The following is a 25,753-nucleotide window of genomic DNA, read 5'->3' on the forward strand; positions in this document are numbered from 1 at the left end:
ATTGAAATCTTGGAATGATTTCTAAAAATTTGGTGTTTCTCCATTCCCAAGTATTTTGGTGGGTTTTGTCCGATTCCCAAGTTTGATTCCAAGAAACAAATCCAATTACATATTATAATTATACAATGATATAATTAATATTTATATTTATTATATTTATTATATATTATAATATATACATATATATAATATATTATAATTATAATATTAGTACATTATATAAATATATATTATAATTATTTAGTTAAATATAATTATATTTATATAATATATATTATAAATTTATTAATATTATATAATAATATATTTATAATATATATGTATATCTATAAATGTATATTATATGTGCATATAATTAAAATAAATACATGTATATAATATTAATAAATTATATATTATATATTAATTATATTTATTATTTTAAATATAATAATATATAATAACTATATCTAATTAATATGCATTATATTTATATAAAATATTAGTACAATTAATATTTATATATTATATAATTATAATTATATATTTATATTATAACTTTCATATAATTATAATTAATTATATATAATATTTAATTTAATTAGTTACAAACTTATAATAATGATATTATTATATTATATAATTATATATTATAATTATTTAGTTAAATATAATTATACTTATATAATATATATTATAAATTTATTAATATTATATAATAATATATTTATAATATATATGTATATTTATAAATGTATATTATATGTGCGTATAATTATAATATATACATGTATGTAATATTAATAAATTATATAATAATTATTATTATTATTATTTTAAATATAATAATATATAATAACAACTATATTTAATATGTAATATATATTACATTTATATAAAATATTTGTATAATTAATATTTGTATATATTATATAATTATAATTGTATATTTATATTATAACATTTGTATATTTATATTTAATTATATATATAATATTTAATTTAATTAGTTACAAACTTATAATAATAATAATATTAGTTATATATATTATATAATGTATATTAATTTGTGTAATATAATTAATATTATCAATTATACTAATAATTATACATGTTTACTAATAGAAATTATTAATCAGTTAGACTAAATTTACTAATACATTTATACTAATATATTTAATTAGTAAAAATTTCTTATATCTCATTTACAAAGAGCCAATAACTATCATTTACAATGTGATTTATAATATATTTATTATATTCCATTCCGAAAGAGTCGACGAACCAAACATCAACTATAGTAATGATACACATTCCAAGTACTTGAACCAAACAAATATATTGGAATGAATGACCTCATTCCAAACCCAAGATATCCGATTCCGAATCCGAATCCAATTCCGATGTGCGAACCAAAGATGACAAAGGATAGTAAATAGGGTTGAAAAATAATCAAAAACTCAATACAGGAGTCATACTCAATTTGATTTGACGAGAGTTCATTCTAATTTGGTTCACCAATAAGTCATTGAAGAGCTCGATAAATTTCAAATTCAATAAAAGATTTGTTTAAGTTTGATTCAACAAATAAATAAATTAAATTTGAAAATTTCAAACTCATTAAAATAATTAAACTTGAATATTAGGATGTTCGATTTGATTAGACTCATTTATACCTATAATAGTAAAAAAAAAGGGTTAAAGTGGAAAGTATTTGAAGTAAATTTAAAGATTGCATTTTCAGGAAATTCTAATACCAAAATGATACCTCCTAAAAAGTCGTGCACCTTTCAAATAAGAATGCAACCAAGTTGAGTCAAATCAAATTTTGACTTAATCGAGTCGAGTTTCAATTCAATTTTACCAAATTTAAAACTTGAGCTCTCGTTTGAGTTCGATGAGCTTTCAATGTAAAATTTGAGTTCGAACTCGAGTTTAAAAAAATAAAAAATAATTATTTTATTTTTAAAAAAGAATAAAATAGTAATTTTTCTTAACAAATAATAAAATTTAGGTTATATATATAATTTCACTATTAAATAAAAATTATATGGATTAATCTTTTCTATACTAACAATGTATATACTATAGCATTGAATGAATGACAATTGTGCAAAATTTGAATTTGAAATTCAACTTTTGCACACATGTCATGAATCCAACGATGATAGTGTATATAAAATTTACTCAAATTATATATATATATAACTAAGTATCTTTGAGTTCCAGTACGAACTCGAGTTCGATTTGATTAGCTCGAATTCGATATTGATCGAAATAAAATCAAATTTTGACTCGAGTTGCTCACGATCGACTCACAAACAATTCGACTCATATGTAGCCCTACTTTCAGAATCATAGGTCCTTGATGATCCAATGCTTTAAAGGAAATTACAAACCAATAGCTATATGTCTCAAGAACGGTCTTTCACGTAGTAAAGGATTTTTGCTCGACAAAATGGTTAACCATTGGCCACAGAAATTTTGATAAATGTCAGACTTTATCAAACAAGTTGCGAGTATCAAAGTGGACTAAAAGCGGTGACCGAAGAAGAGAGGACAAGAATATGAAAGCACACAATTGCCTCGTAACTTTGTTTTCTCATTAAAAGTGACAAAAGAACCGATCTGAAGCCCCAGGCAACCAACAATTTGCGTGGAAAATAAAATTCAAGTTGCTTTTGAAATTTTGATTTATGATTTGTGATTTGAATTTGATTCTCTTGAATGAACATGGCATGATGAAAGATGACAACACAAACCAGAAAGGTTTTTAATTGAACACAAAAACTTATTAGTTGCTTGCAATGTACTAGTACACCGTAGAAAATCAATGGTCCTTGATCCAAAGCTCGCCAGTTGCAACGGGACAGGAACTGAAATGTTCTTTTACAGAGTCTTCGACGAACTACCAAATGGTCTTAATTTGTCAAACTATTGGTTCTTCCAAGATAAAATCGAAAATATAGTCTGCAACAAAGTGAGTAGCAGCAGAAGAGAGGCAGCAATAATCGAAATTATTCCCCAAGGACTGTTGCAATAATTTCTCCTTAACTTAGCCCACCATCGGTTCATACGTCTGTCACAATGGATGTTCACTCTACTGAATATCTCAGCGTAATGGAAATTTCTACTTGGCCCAACTATGCAGACAATCATTTTGTTAAACATTTCAGAGATGACTTCACTCTCACCAACAAAGTTATCAATGATTCCATGGTGGGAGAGTTTTGTTACATCCTTTTCAGACTTGATGAGGCAACCCAAGAACGTCACATAGTCTGTCACAAGGTTGATTTGATCATCCCCACAATATTGCTCATAGGCAACCAGGTTCCGGAGGAAAGATTCTGTCCTCTCTTCGATGGCTAATGTGGGGATTCGCAGAGTTCCATTTTCAAATTCTATGTCAAATATGTCCTCTTGAGCAATTTTCTCTAACTTGATTCCAGTCTCTGCAAGTTCCATGGAACAGCGGATCAACGCCATATCTCCTGTGCCCCTTGTCATTTCTTTAACAGGCTTGAGTTTTGATGTAGACCAATTTCTGTGTATCAAGTCAAGCAAATGTTTGATGTTGTCCTGTGGATTTCCATTTTCGCGTGCTGTCCCGTGACCTGGTAAAAGATCACTAAAAAAGTTCAAGGCAAGATCGATCAATCCACTTTCTTGGTCTGGAAGCTCAATTGTTTCATACAATTTGCAAAGAATGAAGAAGGGAAGCTGATTCTCAAATAACATTAAATCGCGTTGTAAACTGTTCAGAATCCACTCCAACCTGAAAGCAGGATCAGTTTTATCTATCAAATCCTTTTCCTTGAACTTAAGCAGCAATTGTATGATAAAGCAGCCATCTAACAGCATCATTTCTACAAACTCATCTGATGAAAGGGCTATAGGCTCTGCATAGCACTTTCGCGCTTTTTCCTCCAGTGGCTTCATTGCAGCAACACATGTTGCCACCTTCTCAATCTTTTGACCAAGCAATGATTTTAGATAAACCAACTTGTGCTCCTCCATACGTGAGAGATCAGGTTTTCCACGATGATATGGTCCAATTGCTATGATCTCGGGTTCATAAACTTTCTCATTTACCTTCCGCAACTGGCTATGTATTCTAAAGATGTTGCATCCTAACTCTGAGGCAACGACACATTTCAGCTTTTCTTGAATGGTGATGGAGACATCTGCACTTCTACTGAGCTGCATGTTTACTTTAGAAAAAACGCTGCAGTCAGTGGAACCAACAAAAGATGCATGTTGTTGATAGACATTGATTCAATAGCTAGCAAACATCCGAAAGGAGACAGTGAAGGCATATGACGACAGGACGGAGCACTGGCTTAATAACTTCTGGATTTAAAGTACTGGTCGAAATTGCTTAGGCCATGACTAACTAAACTCAATAGTTAGTTCAAGGCAAAAGAGAAAGAAATATGATTGGGATATAGTTCATCTCTTTGCCGATGTATAACCACAAAGAGGCAACAATTGCATTGTTAGTTTGATGTCTGGCGTTCAGCCTACAGGGCTTGGCAAAGTGCCCCCTAATTACATCTCCCCAACCCCGCTGGTAGAACTAAGATAAATTCCTTTTTGGGCTGTTAAAATGGACTAAATTATCTCTTTCACTTTGCCATATTGATTCACTATTCCTTTTATTTCCTAAGTTGCCGGAGGTTTCCTGTTTGGCAAATTTAGCTCTCAAACAATTTCATTGGTGCCCACTTTGGCCCAATTCTACTTATAGCAGAAGATCCACTAGCAATCCACAAGTTATGCTAAAACAAGGAGACTACAGAATCAATAACACGCTTCACTTATCATTAACTGATTAGTCTAAGAGTCAAGTACTTCACTTTGGCTTTGATATATAGAGTTTGGAGCTCGATCAGGCTAATCAGAGTAACTAATCAAGTACTGCTTCGGCCTGTTAACTATTATTATCCTTGTATAAAATCATGAATCAAGCATTTTTATAAAGAAACGATCATGCTTCAAATCAAAAGATCACCAATTCTTGAGATGGATAAGTTGACTAACTTATTTGGCTACTACTATGGTTAAACCGGAAGCGATTCCTAACTGATGAAACACTTGGGTTAAAAGACATTTAGCACATATACTAGGGTAGAAATACAGAAGAAGAGGTTAATTCAAAGTGAAGATGTTGTTATCACAGATGGTTGAAAAAATGCAGCAGAATTAGATCAGAAACTGAGAAGACAAGGAATTTCACCTCAGGAAGAAGGAGACTAGAAAAGCGCCCGGGTCTGATGTTTGAAGTTGAATTCCAAGAATGTTCGTCGACCCCTCCTCTCCAATAATATCTATCAGGGGATAAGAAACTTCACAGCACATAAAGACATTGGCTACAGTGTCTAATCAGAAAATGATGCGAGAAAAGAGGGACCGGAGCTAGCAGCACAATTGAAACTCCGACAGTTGCACTTGAGACCTTTTCACCAGCTTGGCGCTTCGCTAGAGCTTGATCCTCACCAACTAAGTCGAGTCGTGTGAAAGGTAGACAATTGTAATACAAGAGCAATTACTACGTAGATAACTTGCTCGTGCACTTTCTTGGAACCAGCAGTTTGAGTTTCTTCCAATTAGGAGGCTAGTTAGAGTTTGAAATGTAACATCTAATTAATTTGATTAGTGCAAAAATGCCCTAAATACTGTGCTTGGAGGTACATAGCACGCCACCTAAAAAAGGGGCAAATTTCACTTTAACCCCCTGTGATTTAGTATTTTTTACATAACTCCCCTATAGTTTCAAAAAATATACATAACTCCTTCCTGATTTAGATTAAAGTGTCAAAGTAATGGAAATAGTTATTTGCAACGAAACTTTAAAAATATCGAAATTACCCTTATAGATATATAGCACAATAACCCTGCATGATTTTTATATTTTACCATATAACCCCCTTATGGGTTAATTCTTTATCATATAATCACTTAATGATTTTTAAAATATACACATAATCCCCTTTGGTTAATAAATAAATTTCAACTTTACATAAGGGTATTTTTGATATTTTAGTTGATTCCGTTACGAATGATCATTTTCGTTACAAATGACACTTTAATCCAAACCATAGGGGGCTTATGTAAAAAAAATATTAAATCATAGGGGGTAAAGTGGAATTTACCCTAAAAAATGCAAATATGTCGATGCTCCCTGCTGAAAAAAATATTTTTTGGCTCCTTAATTTCGATTCTCATCCTCACTAAAACCCAGTTTGAATTCCCATTTCCTGTTGCCATTGTTTCAAATGGAGTGAAAATTAAAAAAAAAAAGAAGAAATAGAAGTAATTATCACTATATTAGAGAGACTAAATAGCCCACATTGATTTTACAGCAGTATATTTGTTGAAAAAAAATTTACAGCAGTATAAAACATTTTTTAGCTTTTACTTAAAGGTAAGTTGAGTCAATGATTTGTTCTTTTTTTGCTTCATTGTGTCCACCTAACAATCCAAATTAGAGACACAAAAATAATAATAGTGTACCTATAAATTAAGGTTAGCAATGTATATTATTAACACAGCAAGGGAGGGCGGCCGTCTTGGACAATGACTCAACTGTAAACAATATCACGGGTTAGCAAAAAAGTGGAGCGACAGATTCCAATTTGCAAGAAAATTTTGGCCTTGTCCAAGTTCATAGTAGCTGAGAATAAGGATGACAATGGGACGAGTGCCTGCTATTGGCCGTTTAGAAACAGGGCGGGGTTCCGTCCTACCCCTCGCCCCACCACCCGTTGAAAAAAATATATATATATATATGTACATAAATATATATATAATATTTAATTTAATTAGTTATAAATTTATAATAATGACATTATTGGTTATATGTATCATTTAATGTATATTAATATATGTAATATAATTGATATTATCAATTATACTACTAATTATATATGTCTATTAATAAAATTATTAATTATTTATACTAAATTTATTAATACATTTATATTAAATTCTTAACTACACTTAATACAATAATAAATTTTTTCTAAAAAAACACAATAATAATTTAGTGATTGTATTTGTATCAAGAGTGAAAACTTGATTATTTTAGTTATATTCATTTTATCATATTAGATTGTATTCAAATAACTTTTCTTTAATTATTTTTATGAGTTTTAATTTTGAAATTACAATGAATAATAATTTAATGATATGTTGATATTTTAGTACTTGATTATTTACTAAAATTTAATTATAATGAAATTATATAACAACTTTTTTTTTAATTCCACGAGTGCCCCACAGGGAAAGCAGGACGCGGCGGGGGTGGGGAAGGGTCGCCTGCCCCAACCCCGCCCTATTGCAACCCCTGGCTGAGAATTGTCTTGGTCTTCTTCTCCTCGTCAACGCAGACGAATTAAATAAGGCGGTGGACTTCAATAATTAGGAGGAACCTTCTCCTCACCACATTGAATTGAAAAGCAAGAACGGTTGAGGGTTGAAGGAGCACTAGACTCCAGAGTGCAAGTAAAAATATCAAGCAAAATCAGAACTTTCAAGTTCTAAGTTTATCATGTATCAAACAACAAACCAGCAAAAATCAACCGATGAAAAAACACCCCTGGAGGTTGACCATGAAGAACAGCAGGATAAAGGTCTGCAAACTATGAACTGAAGTCTTTGCTGTCAATAACTTTCAAGTTTGTTTCATGATTTTGGTTCACCAGCTCGTTATTTTTTTTTTTCAACTAATTATGCCTTTGCTTTTGCCTCGTCTAGTACAAGAAACTACGTGTCAGCACGCATTTTACACGCGCCCTTCCGGGGGACATACTCTATGGTTTCGGAGAAATCCCTGTGGAACAACACATCAGGTTCAAGAACTTGTACATTTTGCTCGATTTGATGCCTTCAATAGTTGATCAAGAAACATGTGTAACAGACATGCTTTTAGCTTTTAAGAACTGGATGCAAAGTACTATCGTAGTTTTATATCTTCTTCGTTTTCACAGACACATGCTTAGAAATGACTTCTGTAGTTTTTTTCCAGGTTCCTAACCCTGAAGATGGATCAGCTCCAAGAGTTTTGCCTGCGAATTCTACATCTTCCACTGCTGAAACCAGAATTTCGGCCGTAAGTTGATCCTTTAAGTGTGTTCATTGTTACAAAGAATATGTGATATATACTGATTAAACTTCTGGGATTTATGGTGTTATGATTGTATGGTTCATTTTTCTTGTTTCCATTTTTTCCCCACTTCGTGGATATCCTGTGTTTCTGTCGGCTTTTCTGGAACTACATTCTGGAATTATTGTACTGAGCAGTTTTAAATCATTACGTTGTATTAGATAAAATTGTTGTACTCTGAATTTCCTTGAGGGTTGTTTTATGTTTGCCAGAAAGTACTGTATTCTATTAAACAAACAAATTATTGAAAATGCAACGAAAAATCAATTTTCGACTCCTGTAGCTTAAGTTTCATTCACTATTAATGCATTTATAGCACTACTACTTATTTTATTTATTTTTTTTATAGATTAATCTTTCCTGCACTGATAGTATATACACTCTCAGTATTGCATGAATGATAACTATGCAAAATTTAAATTTGAAATTTAATTTTTGCATACACGTCATGAATCCAACGATAATAGTGTATACATTGTCAGTGTATATAAGATTTACTCTTTTTTTATTGTCATTGCTATTTTTCTAATTATCTGATTGTTCTGTTTCTGATATATATATATATATATATATATATATATATATATACACACACACATTAGGATCCAATTTTTAAATCTAATACTACTTTGTATCTATATTAGGCTGGCAATTGGATAATTCCCCATTGGTTAACAATGGCAGTAATTTTGGCAGGTCCTTAACAGTGAAGGTGGATCTCAAAGTGTTACAGCGCCAACTACGTCTACATCTTCTACCACCTCCACACAAAGCCGGTTGAAAATTCAAACTAACATTGTGGCTGTAAGCGAATCCATTATTTGCATCAACTTTAGAATTCAAATACGTGATCTTGATTTAACTTCATAAATTGTAGGTGCCATTTTACTATTCTTACACATGATAATACCTTCAGTAATTTTCATCGTTAACATGGGTAGTATTCCCTCAGTGCCAAAAGTTTGGTCACATTTTGGAAATTCGGCTTTTTATCAATAGTGTTTTAATTGTGATGTCTGGATATTTTTTTTTCCAATTTTACTCCTTAAAATTCAAATTTTAAATTTAAATGTAACATGCATTTGATCAAGAGCAAGGACAATATTGAAAAAAGAAAAGATCAAAAAGAGTTCTGACTTTCTAATCAAGACAAATATTTTAGCACATTCCAAAATGAAAAGTATGACAAAATTTTGGAACATTCTTTTAATCGCATAGTAGTATTTTGTATAGTATATCATCATTCGTGTCATCATAATTGTAGCATACATTCATGCATGCAAAAATATACATCTAGCCCTCAATCAACTTCATGCATCTTTTCTTTGAGTTGTTGTCAATTGTCCTCTATCTTTTATTTTTGACCAAAACAAAAAAATGTCCTCTATCAATGGAGTTCAACGTATGATGGTTTGGTCGGTTGTGACAACAGACACAGAAAATGATATATATTTAAATTGTCCTTATCCATTTGGATTGTATCAAGATGCCTTTATTATTGTGGGGTGCTTGCCTGCAAAAAAATGAAAAATCTATCTGTCAAACAGCTTTATAGAAAACGATATATGTTTAAATTGGCCCAGCCAGGCTCTATTAATTAACATCAAATACAAATGATTTATGAAACGATTGGGGAACTTTTATTCTGTACTTTCGAAATAGAAAGTGCAGAAAAAATGAATTCGAATATCAACCTGTGTTCATTTGATACATAAACAAATTAATTTGAGTTTGAGTTCACAGAATATATCAGTAATTTGAGCTTGATTCAATTTGTTAAGTGCTCTACCTTATTTAGCAGTAGATCAATTAATTCATAGTTTTCTAGTAATACCCTCTTGTTATATTCTAAAGGTCAATCTAATATTACAAGAGCCAAATGTTACAATGGCAATATTTTAGTGACCTTCTGCATAATTGACCTTAAAATAAGAAGAGATTCTATAGTCTTTTTTGGATATTATATAAACAAGGTGAAATCTACTAGTAAATGATGAAATAACTTTTGTTGACCTCCCGAGAGAGGAGGCTTTGGTCTAGTGACTAAAATTAAAACTCTAGATTTTAGAGATTTTAAATTCTAATTCCCCATTCCCCATCTTTGCTTCTTAATTTATTTTTTCACTCAACTAATAAAAATGGTGGTTATTTAACTAATAAAAACGTATATATTTTTTGGTCTAAAAAATTCATTTTTTACGTTACTTCAATCACTATTTTGGTGAAAGAAAAAATTTAGCAGCCTAAAAAATGAATTTGAGATAGTTTATTTACATTCAAGCTGCTACTCTAAAGAAAATATGAAAATTTAAAAACAAAAAACAAAAAATACCACAAGGGAAAATATTATGCATGGAGATAAATGCACCAAAACTTAATAGAGGCAGAGAAACTTAATCGCTAAAATAAACGAAATGACTGCAAAGTTAGAAGTTTAGTGACTTATTTGAAATTTTTTGTGTGAGGGCAGCTAGCAATTGAACTCTTTGAAACTCCTTCTCTTACTTATTGATTAATGTTTCTTGAAGTTGTACATAGACAGGACGTGTCTTTAGGACTACATTTGTATAAATTCGTGCATGAAATTATTGAATTTTGTATGGTACTTTCCAAGAAAAGCAGAAACATGGGATTAATTCAACTAATTATTGATCTTCTTTTTGTTTCTTTTCTTGCTTTATCTCAAAAGGTTACATCTGAAGCACCAACAACAGAAGATGCTGAGGTCAATAACTCAAATGTGAGAACTGGACAAGAGACTTTGAAGGTTGTAACTACTACACCAGCAGCTGAGAATGCTACGCTTGATAGCTCAAATGTGGGATCTGGTGGATGCCCACCTGTAAGAAGAGTATTTTTTTTCCTTCTAATTTCCCCAAAAAAAAACCAAAAATATGATGATTCCATTCAGTTTTCAATTTTCTTTTTTATTTTTTATTTTTGAAGGTTGGAATTACAGCACCAACAATTGAAGATGTTGCGGCCCAGAACTCAAATGTGAGAATTACACCCCTTCGAGAAAAATATTGGTCTCATATTTACGAGTAAATTACAAATTAACACTTTATCAGATAACCCTTTTATGGTTTCTCTCAAGTTATATATATCACTTTTTTATGTTTTTACATTAAAATGTCAAAGTCATGAAATTGTCATTAGCAACGGAGCAAACTAAAATGTCAAGAGTATCTCAATGCTAAGAAGTCTAGATAAACAGTGTATAAATTAGGAAGTTTAGATTTTTTTTTTTTTTTTGTCGTAACGGCACATCTAGTCTAACCTAACTTACTCCTACTCCTACTTTTAGGGGGGAACCTACTCTAAAGGAATCGACTCTAAAGAGTGGGCCAATTGATTCTAGATACTTGAATTTCAAATTTTTGTACATATATCATCCATCTACATCCCTGATGCATATATTACTAGGAAACATTGATATGTAATAAAAACATATGGTGATTCAATTCAATGTTTGATTTTCTTTGTTTGAAGGTTAAGACTGAAGCTACACCGAAAACTGAAGATGTTGCGGCCAATAACTCAAATGTGAGGCTTAGACAATCATCGCCTTTGTGAACAATATTGATTTTAAATTCATTGAACCACTTTCTAATTTTTCCAAATAACAGAAAAATATTATGATTCAACTCAATATTTGTTGATGTATTCGTTTTTTTTTTTGCCCTTTTTTTGGCAGGTTGGAACCCAAACACTAGCAACTGAAAATGCTTCGCTTGATAGCTCAAATGTGAGATCCAGACCACCAATATCATCAAGGAGAACTCTTTTTTTTTTTTTTTTAAATGCTTAAGATTGATGGATTTTTTCCTCTTACTTCTCCAAATAAGATGAAAATATGATGAATGAGATCAACAGTTATTCCTTACTTTGCAGGTTGTCATTGAAAATCCAATAGTTGAAAACGGTGCGCCAGATAACCCAAATGTGAGATGAGAATTTTTTCCCCGCTTTTCTAAAGTAGAGGAAGGATGGGATTCAAAAAGTGAGGTGGTGAAGGGGTGAATTGAAAACTGGACCTCTAATTTTCACAACCTTTTCAGATGATACCTGTTATGCATATAATGAATTCATTTCTTTCCTAAATTTCTCCAAATATTCATTTGTTTTATATATATATTTTTAAGGTTGAAACTGGAGTACCAGCAAGTGAAGAAGTTGTGCCCAATAACCCAAATACGAGACGGAGACATTCAAGAAGAGTCACCGGTATGTACTAATTTCAAGTTTAATTTAGTTTAATTTTTTGACGAAAGATTTATGGAATAAATTGATAAGATACACCAACCATTAGAAATTAATGTAATAAGAACTGCATTTTAAGAAGGGAATTAGAAAAAGGAAAAGATATAAGATTCACATATATTCAACTTTTTCCTAATTGAGAAGATTACAAGCTTTACTTAACTACATTAATTAAGAATATTGATCTATATATTCCACTTTCTGTTTTTCTATTAAATGAAAGGACTAAAAAAAAACTCTCATAATAAAAATGCGCACGAAAGTTTTGTTTTTCCACATAAGGAAAAAGCAAAACAAGAGGTTTATATAAGTAGAGTGTATATATCATTTCTTTCAGTTTAATATATATATATATATATATATCTGTCTTCAAGCAAACTGTAAAACTTATTTTTAAGATCAACAGTGAAGATTTACAAGAAAAACAATCTTAAATATGTATTCAACAAAAACTTAATTTAGTGGTTAAAGTTGAGATTTCAAGAATTAAAAGTCTCGAATTCAAATTCCTCCTCTATTAAGTTCCACTCTTTCCTACTGAAAAAGAAATTTTTTAAAAGAATCTTAAATGCATAAAAGTAGCCTATACCATTTACAAAGTCTCAAAAGCTAACTAAAACATTTACAAGACAAACCTCATTCTAAAGCCAACTTCCAAGTTTCATGAGTTTTTGGAATCTTACCCTAAGCTATTACTGTTAGGTCTAGCCCCAGAAAATTGACGAAAGAATTTTTGATAACCCCAAAAGACAAATAACAAAGCAGAAATAAGTAAAACAAGAACACAGGAATTTACGTGGTTCGGTCAAATTGACCAACGTCCACGGGCGGAGGAGGCGAAATATTTTACTATAAAGAAGAGAATACAAAAGATGCCTTAGGAAAGTATTTCTAGAACCAAAACACCTAATACTAAAAACACAAGAGAACCCAAAAGTATTTAACTAAACAAAAGGCTTAATGACCCAAAGGCCCAAATAGCTCACTAATGCTCTCTTGGTTTTGGTGCACTTAACCCCATCACAGGCCCACTATATTTATATGCAACTACGGGAAAGGTTCCCTTATACAAAAGTCGATGTGGGACAACGCCACATTAACAAATCTCCACCTTGGCGTGTCCCTAACATCAACAATAGCAAAACTGTTCCACCTTCTCCACATAAGCCTCAATGGGCCTAAATCACCAACAACGAATACCAACCCAATTCAACCATTTCTTGAACTTGTAAACTGGAAGAGGTTCGCAAACATGTCAGCAGAATTCTCTTTGGTACTGATTTTCTGAACAAGGACTTTTCCACCAACAATAGTATCTCGAATGAAATGAAATTTCACATCAATGTGTTTCGTTCTCTCATGATATATCTGGTCTTTAGTCAAATGAATGGCACTTTGACTATCACAATAAATAGTAGTAACACCTTGATGCAGACTAAGTTCGCCAAACAGACTCTTCAATCACAAGGCTTCTTTGATTGCGTCAATCATGACCATATATTCTGTCTCCGTAGTAGATAAAGTTACAACGGGTTGTAAAGTAGCTTTCCAACTAACTACACAACCGCTAATGCAAAATACGTAACCTGAAAGTGATCTTCTCCTGTCAAGATCCCTAACATAGTCAGAATTTACAAAACCAACCAAAGTGTCATTATTGCTTCTAAACTTCAAACTACAATTTGAAGTCTCTCGTAAGTATCTGAGAATCCACTTTATAGCCTGCCAATATGCTTTTCCAGGACACGACATATACCTGCTAACCACACTGACTGCTTGTGCAATATCTGGACAAATACAAACCATTGCATTCATAATGCTGCCATCTGCGTTGGAATAAGGAACCCGTACCATATACTCTTCCTCTTCAACTGACTGTGGTGACTGAGCAGTAGATAGTCGAACATGATTAGCAAGAGGAGTAGTAACAGGTTTAGTATCTTTCATGCCAAATTTCTCCAAGACCTTCTCAAGATAATTTTCTTGAGTTAAGAATAATTTTTCAGCTCATCGGTCTCTTTTGATCTCCATGCAAAGAATTTTCTTAGCTGCTCCCAAATATTTCATGTCAAATTCACTACTTAACTGCAATTTCAAAGTGTGAATTTCTGATAAATTCTTGGCAGCAATGAGCATGTCATCAATATAAAGCAACAAATAAATAAAAGAACCATCATCTAATTTCCGGAAGTAAACGCAACTATCATACATGCTCTTTGAATAACCATGACTCAACATAAAAGTATCAAATCTCTTATACCACTGTCTTGGAAATTGTTTCAATCCATATAAGGATTTCTTTAACAAACAAACATGGTCTTCCTTTCCCTCAATTTCAAATTCCTGATGTTGCTTCATATAAATTTTTTCTTCAATTTCACCATGTAATAAAGCTGTCTTAACATCAAGTTGCTCCAATTCCAAATCATACATGGCAACTAAATCAAGCAAAACACAAATAGAGTTATGCTTAACAAAAGGTGAAAGTACTTCATTAAAATCAACACCTTGTACCTGACTATAACCCTTTGCAACCAAACGTGCTTTGTACCTTGCATTTTCAACTCCTGGAATACCTTCTTTCTTCTTGAAAATTCATTTGCATCTAACAATTTTCTTACCTGGAGGCGGCTTCACAAGAACCCAAGTTCCATTTCGATGGAGAGACTCAATTTCTTCATTCATCGCAACCAACCACTTAGCAAAATCATCACAAGAAATCGCATCTGAATAAGTAGTAGGCTCATCAACTACATCAGTTTCTTCTGCAATAGACAAAACATATGCAACCAAATTTGCATATCTTTGTGGTGGTCGAATATCCCTCCTTGGTCTATCTCTGGCAATGGAATATTATTTCTCTTCTGAATTATTTTTATCAGTAGATTCAGATGCATCTACTGGCACTTGTTGAATAGAAGGACCAAAACTATCAATCTCAAGCTCCACCTGCTTCTGCATACTATCATCTGTTTGACAAGAACTAGAAGACTCCTTCTTGAAAGATAACATAGAGAATTCATCAAAAGTAATATCTCTACTGATTATAAATTTTGAAAATTTAGGATCAGGACACCATAATCTGTATCCTTTCACCCCAGAAGTATACCCAAGGAAAATACACTTTTTAACTCGAAATTCCAATTTTTCATCATTTACATGCATGTATGCTGGATACTCAAAAATTTTAAAATCAGAATAATCAGTAGGAGTACCTGACCAAACTTCCTCAGGAGTTTTGAAATTAAGAGCAGCAGAAGGAGCACGATTGACAATATAATAGGCCATAGAAATTGGCTCAACCCAAAAATCTTTTGCCAACCCTGCGTTAGAGATCATGCACCTCGTTCTCTCCAAAAGTGTTCTGTTCATACGTTCAACCACACCGTTTTGTTGAGGCGTCATCCTGACAGTATGATGCCGAACAATTCCTTCATTCTTGCAAAATTCATCAAATTCTCTTTCACAAAATTTCATGCCATTATCTGTTCTAAACCGCTTGATTTGTTTACCTGTCTGTTTCTCAATCAAAACTTTCCATTACTTGAAAGTGAGGTAAACATCATTCTTATGTTTAAGAAAATAAACCTAAACTTTCTTTGAATAATCATCAATGAAAGTCAACATATACCTGGCACCACCCTTAGACGGAACACGAGATGGACCCCATAAATCTGAATGAATATAATCAAGAGTACCTTTCGTCTTATGAATTACTGGAAAATTGAAACTAACTCTTTTTTGCTTCCCAAAGATACAATGTTCACAGAATTCCAGTGATCCAGTACTCTAACCGCAAAGAAGTCCCCTTTTGTTTAGTATACCCAAGCCTTTCTCGCTCATATGTCCCAAATTCATATGCCACAATTTGGTGATGTCAGAATCAGACAAAGAAGATGATGATGACGAAACGGCAATCGAACATGTGACAATAGATCCCTGCAAAACATATAAACTACCAACCATGCAAGCTTTCATTACAACGAGAGCACCTTTAGAAACCTTCATAACGCCATTTTCAGCTGTGTATTTGCACCCAAGAGCCTCTAGGGTACCTAAAGAGATGAGATTCTTTTTTAAATCAGGAACATGTCTAACATTAGTAAGCGTCCTCACAATACCATCATGCATTTTAATTCGAATTGTACCCTTACCAACAACATTGCAAGCTGCATTATTGCCCATCAAAAATAATTCCACCATTATAAGATTCATAAGTGGAAAATAAATCCCTATTAGGACACATGTGATAAGAGCACCCCGGATCTAAAATTCATTCATTTTTAGATCTTGTCCTGTCATCAGTCACAAAGAAAATATTTCCTTCACTCTCATCAGCTGCAACGCCAGTTTCGGCAGTCTCAAAATTTTTCTCACCAGGTTTCCCCTTTTGTTTCAATTTATTTTTTAATTTGAAACAATCTGCCTTAATGTGCCCCATTTTATGACAATAATTGCACTCCACATTTCTATGTCTGAATTTAGATCTACTTTTATCAAATTCTCTTCTCTCAGTTCTGCCCTAACAACCAGACCTTCTGTCTGACCTCCATTAAATTCTCCAGTAATATCCCTGTCTATCTGCTCTTTAGATTTTAATACAGATTTAATTTTTCGATACGAAATTGTTTCTTTTTCATAAATCATAGTATCGCGAAAATGTTTAAAAGATTGGGGAAAGGAACACAAAATTAACAGGGCCTGATCCTCATCATCAATTTTCGAATCTATATTCTCCAAATCCATAATAATGGAATCAAATTTATCAAGATGTGAGAGTATAGATGTACCTTCAATCATGCGAAGCATATACAAACTTTGTTTCAAATAAAGCCGATTATCAACTGTCTTCTTTATGTACAAGACCTTGAGTTTGTCCCACATGGTCTTTGCCGAAGTCTCAGTGGTTACCTCCTGCAAAATCTCGTCAGAGAGATTTAAGATAATACTGGATCTTGCCTTCTTATCCATCTCAGCAAAATTTGCATCTGTCACACCCTCTGGCTTTTTCTCAATTCCGTGTATCGCTAGATCAACTCCGTCTTGAACCAAAATGGGCTCCATCTTGAGTTGCCACATCTCGAAATTGACATTCCTGTCAAATTTCTCGACGACAGTCTTTATTATTGTCATTGTTGCCACAAAATTCAAAACCTCCGAAAAAGCTCTGATACCAATTTGTTAGGTCTGGCCCAGGAAATTGATGAAAGGATTTTTGGCAACCCCAAAAGACAAATAACAAAGCAGAAATAAGTAAAACAAGAACACAGAAATTTACGTGGTTCGGTCAAATTGACCTACGTCCACGGGCGGAAGAGGAGCAATATTTTACTATGAAGAAGAAAATACAAAAGATGCCTTAGGAAAGTGTTCTTAAAACCAAAACACATAATACTAAAAGCACAAGAGAATCCAAAAGTTTTTAACTAAATAAAAGATTTAATGACCCAAAGGCCCAAATAACCCACTAATGCTCTCTTGGTTTTGGTGCACTTAACCCCATCACAGGCCCACTATATTTATAGGCAACTAAGGGAAAGGTTTGCTTATACAAAAGCCGATGTGGGACAACGCCACATAAACAATTACCGTACGCTGAACCTCATCACAGCGTTACGTGCAATCCAAATATGATAAACCATAACAGAAAATACAAGACTTTTGAACTAATGCACGAAGGAGTTAGCAGACCAATCATGAGCCAGCCAACATAATTCTTCATCTTAAGAATGTGTTCCTTTGAGAGTTATAGAGTTAAAAAAAACAAATCGTGGACGCTTTGCTGTTAATTACCAACGAAACAAATTTTTAGTTATGTAATACCTACAGCAAAGAGCTCTTCTTTTCTTGGGGAGAAATGTTAGGGAGGAAAACCCGAGGAGAAAATCCAGTAAAGAGACTCAATATATAAATCAAGAATTCAACAATATATTTATCAACACTTATGTCTTGCGTACATAAATGTATATCTCCATAACATCGACTGCATTTGGATGGTTATTTTTTAAGGTATTTGTAAAACAAAAAATATTCTGGCAATTTCTGTGTTGAACGTATGCATGTGATAAAGAAAAGTGGTTGGACATCATGTTTTAAACTGCAAGAGAAAGTGCATAAATATGAAGTAGAAGTAATATTTTGTTTTCCATGTGAAGTAAGGTAAAATTTGCAAGTTAATCTTGGACTAATTTCAAAACAAAATTAACCAACTAGTATTACATCAAGCAGTAAAAACCCTTGTTATTTTATTATATTTTTAGGCCAACCAGTAAAAACTTAAACCTTGAGGGAGCACAGTTTAAATTCCAAATAGTTGACGAGCAAGGTAACATTCAACTTTCCTCCTTGTTCATTTCATGTGCATATATTAAACCAATGGATGTTCTAAAGTTTATTCACATAATCTTTTACTCAGTCATCTTACCTTTCATGTTAAAGCCGATGAAAAATACAACACAACTGATGTTGATGAATTCTTACATGACTTGTTCATCTTTGCTACGTACAGATGAGAGCAGTCAAAATTTTGATACTGAAGGATCGACGGATGACGTTACCAGCACGTTAACAAAAATGCTTTACGAAAATGTTTCCCGTGAGAATAATGCTGGAAAGATGGAGGAAAAAGAGGTCAAAGGCAAGTCCCAGAGTGCGTCCGTTAAGTGGTAAAGACTAACAGATCTTAACTGCTCTCTTCTTCTACAGTAGTATCTTATTCTTCATAACCATTTTATGTCAAACTGTTCGTCTTCCAATAGAAATTGATAGGACAATCTAGAATATAACAATAAATGAGACATAAACTGAAGAGAAAAATGCAATTTTGGTATCCAAATTTTGACACATGAGCAATTTTATTTCCCAAACTCTAGACAAAAGCAAATCTGGTACCCAATCTTTGAACTTTTGAGCACAAGCATTTATAACCTTTGATGGATTTTTTTCAAATTGCAATAGGAAAGAGTCACATTTTCGCCAACTATTATATAAAAAGATACTAACAAAAAAAAGTTAAATTTAGTCCTTAAACTAAGTACTTAGTGTTAGAAGAATACTTTACATTTTTTTGACATGTTTTATACAATAGTTGTCGGATATGTGACTATCACATGGCTTTTTTCAGTTACAATTTTGGAAAAAATTGTTAAATGTACTAAATGTGCTCAAAAGTTGAAAAATTGGGTACCATATTTGTTTTTGTCCAAAATTTGGGAACTAAAACCGCTCGTATGTCAAAGTTTGGATATTAAAACTACACATTTTTCTCTAAATTGAAAGATCAACCAGAAAAACAAACTTAATGAAACATCAACATTGGGTATTTGGATAGACACACACAAATTTACATACATCAATTATTCTTTTGGAGTATCTACACATCTATGTTGATTTTGCAAAAATGTTGATTAAAAAAAAGAAAATTTTGAGGTGAATTAATACCAAAGTCAAACTTTTCTACAAAATTATTTTTAGTCCTTAAACTTTCTATTTTTTATGCCATTCCAATATGTTTCAAATGTTGAGTTAATCCATTCCTTAGCAGTTCCATTACAAATAAGTGAGTCCTTACAACAAAATATTGGTACTAATTTGACCAAAACTCCATTAATAATCTGTGTGACATCTTATCTTATTATATGTAAAGTATGAGAGGAGTTAGTGTGTTAATTTTTGTAATGCACACTAACGATACAAAACAAAAGCGTAGATCAGAAAAGGGTTATACGAACTCCCTCTATAAAAAAAAAAATGAATTCAAGGCTAAAAAAAAAAAAAGATTCAACATAATCTTAACCTTGATCGAAACAATTGATCATGAAATCAACCAAAATTGTTTAATCGAGAAAAGTCTGAAATGAATACTAGAACTAGACTTATGTATAGGCTCTAGGCTAGTAAAGAACTTAATAAAATAGGAAATATCAAACTAGGAATCTACTTAGAAAGCAACAAACTACTAAAAACATTTAAACAGAAAAGGAAACATAATGAAAAAGAAAACTGCTAACAAGAAATATGGACTAGAAAAATAAATAAAACACTAAAAAAAAAAATACTATGATGGCTATCATAATTAAGATTTTCAAACTGCTCCTTGGGTAGCTTTATTGATAATTGTTTAGCCTGGGACTTGATGTTCTGTGTTAGACTCCTCCACTTCAAAAGAACTGGTATGAATATTACAATGCCTATCTATAGGGCTCTAGGCTAGTAGAAATTTAACAAAACAGAAAACATTAAACTTGGAAACTATTTGGAAAGTAAGAAACTACTAAAAAAATATCAATAGATTAGGAAATGTGAAAAAAAAAAAGAAAACTGCTAAGAAGAAACATGGACTAGAAAAATAAATAAAATACCCGAAAACACTTTGATGGCTATTCTAATTAAGAACCCTAAACAACTTCTTGGGCAGCTTTATAACATTACAATGTCAGTTACTTAATTGATAATAACTATTTGAAGTTTTAAAGTTAAGTTCAATTATTTGAAGTTTCATCTTTTCATTTTATTCTTTTGCTACACTTATTTCTAAACCCAGTAATTACTTGATAAAATGTTAACTTCTTGTAATCATGCAATTGCTATCCTAAAACACCTAAAACAGTGTACAAAATTTTCTATCTTATCTTGAAAAGGGCCTCAATTGATTGATGGCTTTGAACTCTCAGTTTTAAGAAAGTATTAGTGCAAAATATGATTGGGTTATGACGGAGAGGATACAGACTAAGCTTACCATTTTTATTTCCAGTTGGTTTTGCTTTTGCTACGCGGAGGGATAAGAAAGAATACCATTGCCCGTTGCAGTTTGGAGGAATTGTTGGTTTTCAGTTCCAAGACTCTTTTTCTCACTAAAGATTTTGTGGGTTTTTGATCAAATTCATTGGAGTTTTTTTTTTTTTTTTTATGAAATCTTTAACTTGTTTGAAAATGTTACATTTCTGTGTTTCTCGGTGTTAATAATAATACAGTGCAATGATTCACCTACATATGTAGTTATTTCTATTTTACGTTCAGATAGTTATTTCGTTTTAAAGCATTTAGTTCTTTTTTGTTTGATAAATAAAGGTCACCCAAGACTTAGCTCAAATATGACTTCGTCTTGTAAAACTAATAATGGCTCTTGCCAGCTTACATTAACTTAAAAGTCTGATTTCAGCCATTAAATTCAAAATCAAATAAATTGGAATGAATATTTCAGATAGGATCTACCTGATGTGATCTGATCCAAACCATTAACGACTTTCTACACCAGATCCGCATTTGAGTTACATATGAAACAAATTGTGCCTGTCTTGGATTATACAGTTTCTTTTTTCCAAGCCCAAAGGATTACACAGTTTTCTGCTAAAAAAAACAATCACATTTTCTGTGAACAAATTTTTTTAATCATCTTTTTACTTCATATACATTAAATCGTTACAATACATTTATTTTTTTGTTTTTATATCCGAGTCAACTTGAATTTTTATTATTTTTACTAATTTTTTAATTATTTTTGTTTATCATATTTTTTACAATTTTTAGAATATTAAATATTTTAAAAATTTGCGTCTCAACACGATGACCTAGGTCGCGACCGATATGCCGAGACCGATGTGGAACGTTCCGGGCCGCGACCGTGACCGCGACCGCGACTTTGAACCATGCTTAGTCCTCTGCAGTATGGAGATTTGTCCAGGAGAAATGCCTAGTGTTCAAGGCTCCTGCAAGCTGGAGTGAAGAACAAAGGTGGCACATCCAGCATTGCTCTCAGAATCATGGTTCAAAGTCACAGTCGCGGTTGTGGTCGCGGCCCGGAACGTTCCACATCGGTCTCGGCATATCGGTCGCGGTCTCGGTGAGACGCAAATTTTAAAGTATTTAATATTCTAAAAATTGTTAATAATATAAAAAAGTATGCTAAATAAAAATAATTAAAAAATAGTAAAAGAATCGGCCAAGTCAATCCGTCACGGTGTGACTCGGCTGATTTCTCGTCTTGACTCGGGATAACTCGGAGTGACTCGGTGTGACTCGCCGAGTCAATCCGTCACGGTGACGACTCGGCCGATTTCTCGACGAGTCAAGTATTTCGGTATCGTTTCGTCACGGTATCGTATCGGTAGGGGCCGAGACGGTGACGACTCGGCCGAGTCGTCTCGGTCTCGGCCGAGACTTCGAACCATGCTCAGAATACGTTTGTTTGCCAGGACCGGAGAGTGGCTTTTGCTGCAACTATTTACCACTTCGGTTGCCAAAGGAATGTGAGGGTGTTCAAGCATTTTTATGTTGAGCCTATGAGTGTAACTCAGCCGATTATCTGGGATTTGAGAAGAACTGTGGCTGGTTGGAGACCAGTGAACAGACAGCAGGACAATCTAAACTTGTGCTTGAACCTTAGTCTTTTTTTTTTTTTTTTAAACAACTGTACCTCTCTGTTTTGTTCTTGATGTAAACTGCCCCCTACTCATGTGCAGTCTTTAGTTCTTATCGATAAAAACATGGAGCTTGCAAATAAAATAACTTGTTTGATCTAATACTTTTATCAAGAAAAGACAAAAACAGAAGCAAAGAGAGGCATAACCACTATGATCGGCCTTTCCACAATATCCATATGCAGGTGAAGTTTACAATTCTGTGCTTTAATTGTACTTAATAATTAGCTTACCATTTATGGGGGAGCTGCTGATCCAATCAAATGCGGAGATGCTCAAGACTTCACTCTCAATCTTTATTATGGCTCCGTGGAGAACACATTTTTTCCAACCCCTTTCCAATAGACATCCTGAATCCACCTTCTTTCTTTGATGACGAAGTGTCTGTTCTAGAATCCTTCTTCGGATGAATTGCATGAACAAGGGCCTCAACTTCTTCCTTTGCTCTTTCAAAGACGTTTGGACCTTTAATTTCACTAATGGGAGTGTTCTCATCTATGTCATCACTTGCTCCATGAGTGTCTTTATGATGATGATTTGCCGGCTTCTTTTTATGTAAAAATGCTTCAATGTCTTCCTTAGCTCTCTCAATAAATTTAGGCGACTTTCTGTCATGCTCTAATAAGGTTGAAAAAGAGAGATAAATAATCAAGTACGGGCTTCAAACTCTTCAAGAACCTAGTTATCAGTATCTTAAAGACATTAATTTGTGTTAGAAGAGTAAAAGAGACAATAGGAGGAGGAAGTCACAACTTACAACAGGTATCACTGCTAGTTATTTCTAAAGATGTTTCACTAACTCATTCCTTAAAATCATACTTGGTTCAAAGCACCGAAACAGCTTTTACAGAAGAAAATGATGTCCGTAACTTAATTTGACATCATAGATCGGATATGTAAGCAAACACCAGGGATAGTCTCTCATAAGTCTCTTCCTTTTGCAGTTCCTTGATTTTAAAAAACTATTAACGCTTCACATTGTCCCTGGAGCATGCCTCTTGATTATACATTTTTAATGGGTCGATGCAGAAAGAGATCATCTACATTAATCCTCAAAGTTTTTATATTTGCTAGAGATCCTCAAAGAAACTTGCGTAACAGAAAATTTTTCATGTTATGTTTTTCTTTTGAACACCTTTTTTGCAAGATCTACTCGTTGTGGTGCGAATGATTCATGCTTGTTCCAGACACCATACATAAACAAAATTACGTGAATGGAAACACAACATCCATTTTCACGACAACAGCAACCAAACCTGTAAATTAAATTCTGACAAAGGTGCTCAATTCCCAGTGGATTGAATGCAACAAGGCCAACCCTCAAAACTTATACTACTAAAGTAACAGGGAAGTGACTCGAGAACCGAAGAGAATAAAATTCCAAATCCAAAGAGATCGCTTCAAACATGATCGTAAACAGGACAAGACAGTTCATACCTGAATGAGTTTCTGAAACTTCTGATTTTAATTCCACATTTGCAGCAGAATGCCTGCAATCCGTCTCACAATATTAACAAATCAATCAAGCACATCAATTAAAATGGATGGCATTTGGTCTGTCAACTTTCCAAACCTGTCTTGACCATGATTCCCAGTATCCTGAGGTTCCTTCCTGGGATGAATTGCCTGAACAATAGCCTCAATTTCCTCTTTGGCTCGTTCAAACACATTCGGAGCCTTCACGTCACTGATAGAAGTTTCTTCCTCAATATCATCGCGCAATCCATGAGTTTCCTTGTGATGATCTTGAGGATGATGATGGGGGCTTCGATTTGAATCATAGAATCCTTCCCTAGTTCTTTCATGAGCATAGACCCTTTCTACATTTTCATCCACCACCAAATATAAGAATCTTGGACTCTTGTATAACAAAATCTTCATGTGATTCACAAACAATTGAACCCCAAAAAAATGAACAAGAAAGGTAGCTGATTTTTAAATGAAAAGCAATGAAAAACTTACCTGATTCTGAAGCAAGGCTTGATGAAGGTTTTGCTCTTGATTCAGGCATATTGGAGATTATTGAACTCTGAAGTAATCAGAAAACAAAATTGGAACGTGGAGAAAGATGAAAGGGAGTGGTTCGACAGTCTGTATGTGGTAGGTTTCAATGTACGCAACAGTACAGTTGGAAAGAATAAGGAATCCAACACATAAAATATGCAGCATGCGGGTACCAAACTTACACGGGAAACAGGTTGGAATGGAAACGGACCCGTCACCCAAAAGCTCTCCGTTCCCCACCCCCTCCCATTGTATGCAATGTTTTGAAAACCGGACCGGACCGGGCCGGTTCGATCAATTGAACCGCGAATTGGTCACGCCTCCGATCCGATTCAATTACAAAGTCAAAGAATTAATTGAATTGATCAAAATCGGTTCATAATCGATTGAACCGGTAAAAATCGGAAGGTTCAACCGATTTTATTAAGTATTTATTTTTTAAAATAAATATTTTAGTTTTATTCAAAATTTTAATACTAAAATGAATAAAAATTATTAAACTTTTGAACTGGAATTGAACCGGTTGAATGGATTGAACTGTGAACCGGAAGGTTTTCGGTTCACTCTCTGATCCAGGTTTAAAAACATTGGTTATATGTACTGAGGCACACTCATATTATAGAGAAAAATAAATAATTACAAAAATATTTCATAATAAATTAGTTGTAGTAAAGTAATCAAATATGGGATTTTCTAATTTTTATTAGGAAAAATCGTCCAAAACGTCTCTCACATTTTGTAAAATAACTTTTTTCGTCCATCACTTTTAAAAGTGTAATTTTATGTCCCTTACATATTCACATCGGTCAAATTTAGTCCCTAACTAGGTTTCCGATCATTTTTTGGCAGGAATCCATCATGTGCAAGGCACGTGATCATTTTTGAATGGTAGATTTGTCAAATTATATTTTACATAATCTGA

General features: G+C 33.0%; 3 protein-coding genes across 4 annotated transcripts; 1 reads left to right on the plus strand and 2 right to left on the minus strand.

The window, feature by feature from the left end:
- Positions 1 to 2,721: 2,721 nt before the first annotated feature.
- Positions 2,722 to 5,525, minus strand: LOC113775409 (UPF0481 protein At3g47200-like). Its single transcript, XM_027320268.1, has 2 exons — positions 5,219 to 5,525; positions 2,722 to 4,193 (listed from the first exon to the last, which is right to left on the minus strand). Exon 2 carries the CDS (start codon positions 4,186 to 4,188, stop codon positions 2,914 to 2,916), a length of 1,275 nt encoding a protein of 424 aa, XP_027176069.1. The 5' UTR covers positions 4,189 to 4,193; positions 5,219 to 5,525; the 3' UTR covers positions 2,722 to 2,913.
- Positions 5,526 to 7,418: 1,893 nt separating this feature from the next.
- LOC113775805 (cell wall protein IFF7-like) lies at positions 7,419 to 21,315 on the plus strand. 2 transcript variants are annotated; one of them, XM_027320819.1, is made up of 12 exons: positions 7,419 to 7,613; positions 7,738 to 7,832; positions 8,009 to 8,092; positions 8,843 to 8,950; positions 10,836 to 10,988; positions 11,093 to 11,143; positions 11,639 to 11,692; positions 11,844 to 11,894; positions 12,041 to 12,091; positions 12,292 to 12,373; positions 18,918 to 19,074; positions 21,162 to 21,315. In XM_027320819.1, exons 1-12 carry the CDS (start codon positions 7,532 to 7,534, stop codon positions 21,190 to 21,192), a joined length of 999 nt encoding a protein of 332 aa, XP_027176620.1. In that variant the 5' UTR covers positions 7,419 to 7,531; the 3' UTR covers positions 21,193 to 21,315. The 2 variants fall into 2 exon arrangements, with proteins under 2 accessions (XP_027176620.1, XP_027176621.1); XM_027320820.1 differs by lacking the exons at positions 18,918 to 19,074; positions 21,162 to 21,315 and adding an exon at positions 18,670 to 18,726.
- A 1,801-nt stretch (positions 21,316 to 23,116) lies between these two features.
- On the minus strand, positions 23,117 to 24,838 carry LOC113773539. Its single transcript, XM_027318177.1, has 4 exons — positions 24,790 to 24,838; positions 24,401 to 24,647; positions 24,265 to 24,317; positions 23,117 to 23,445 (listed from the first exon to the last, which is right to left on the minus strand). The coding sequence occupies exons 1-4, from the start codon at positions 24,836 to 24,838 to the stop codon at positions 23,117 to 23,119; spliced, it is 678 nt and encodes a 225-aa protein (XP_027173978.1).
- Positions 24,839 to 25,753: the final 915 nt, after the last annotated feature.

Source organism: Coffea eugenioides, chromosome 6, assembly GCF_003713205.1.
Source record: "Coffea eugenioides isolate CCC68of chromosome 6, Ceug_1.0, whole genome shotgun sequence".
Taxonomy (NCBI): domain Eukaryota; kingdom Viridiplantae; phylum Streptophyta; class Magnoliopsida; order Gentianales; family Rubiaceae; genus Coffea; species Coffea eugenioides.

Bases quoted from the DNA above. Each gene is read 5' to 3' on its own strand.
- LOC113775409 (XM_027320268.1), bottom strand. From the start codon at position 4,188: ATGCAGCTCAGTAGAAGTGCAGATGTCTCCATCACCATTCAAGAAAAG.
- LOC113775805 (XM_027320819.1), top strand. From the start codon at position 7,532: ATGTATCAAACAACAAACCAGCAAAAATCAACCGATGAAAAAACACCC. The intron at 11,693-11,843 runs GTGAGGCTTAGA...TTTTTTTGGCAG, and splicing joins TTGCGGCCAATAACTCAAAT to GTTGGAACCCAAACACTAGC. The intron at 19,075-21,161 runs GTAAAGACTAAC...TTTTATTTCCAG, and splicing joins CAGAGTGCGTCCGTTAAGTG to TTGGTTTTGCTTTTGCTACG.
- LOC113773539 (XM_027318177.1), bottom strand. From the start codon at position 24,838: ATGCCTGAATCAAGAGCAAAACCTTCATCAAGCCTTGCTTCAGAATCA. The intron at 24,648-24,789 runs GTAAGTTTTTCA...ATGAAAATGTAG, and splicing joins AAGCCTTGCTTCAGAATCAG to AAAGGGTCTATGCTCATGAA. The intron at 24,318-24,400 runs GTTTGGAAAGTT...GACGGATTGCAG, and splicing joins GGGAATCATGGTCAAGACAG to GCATTCTGCTGCAAATGTGG.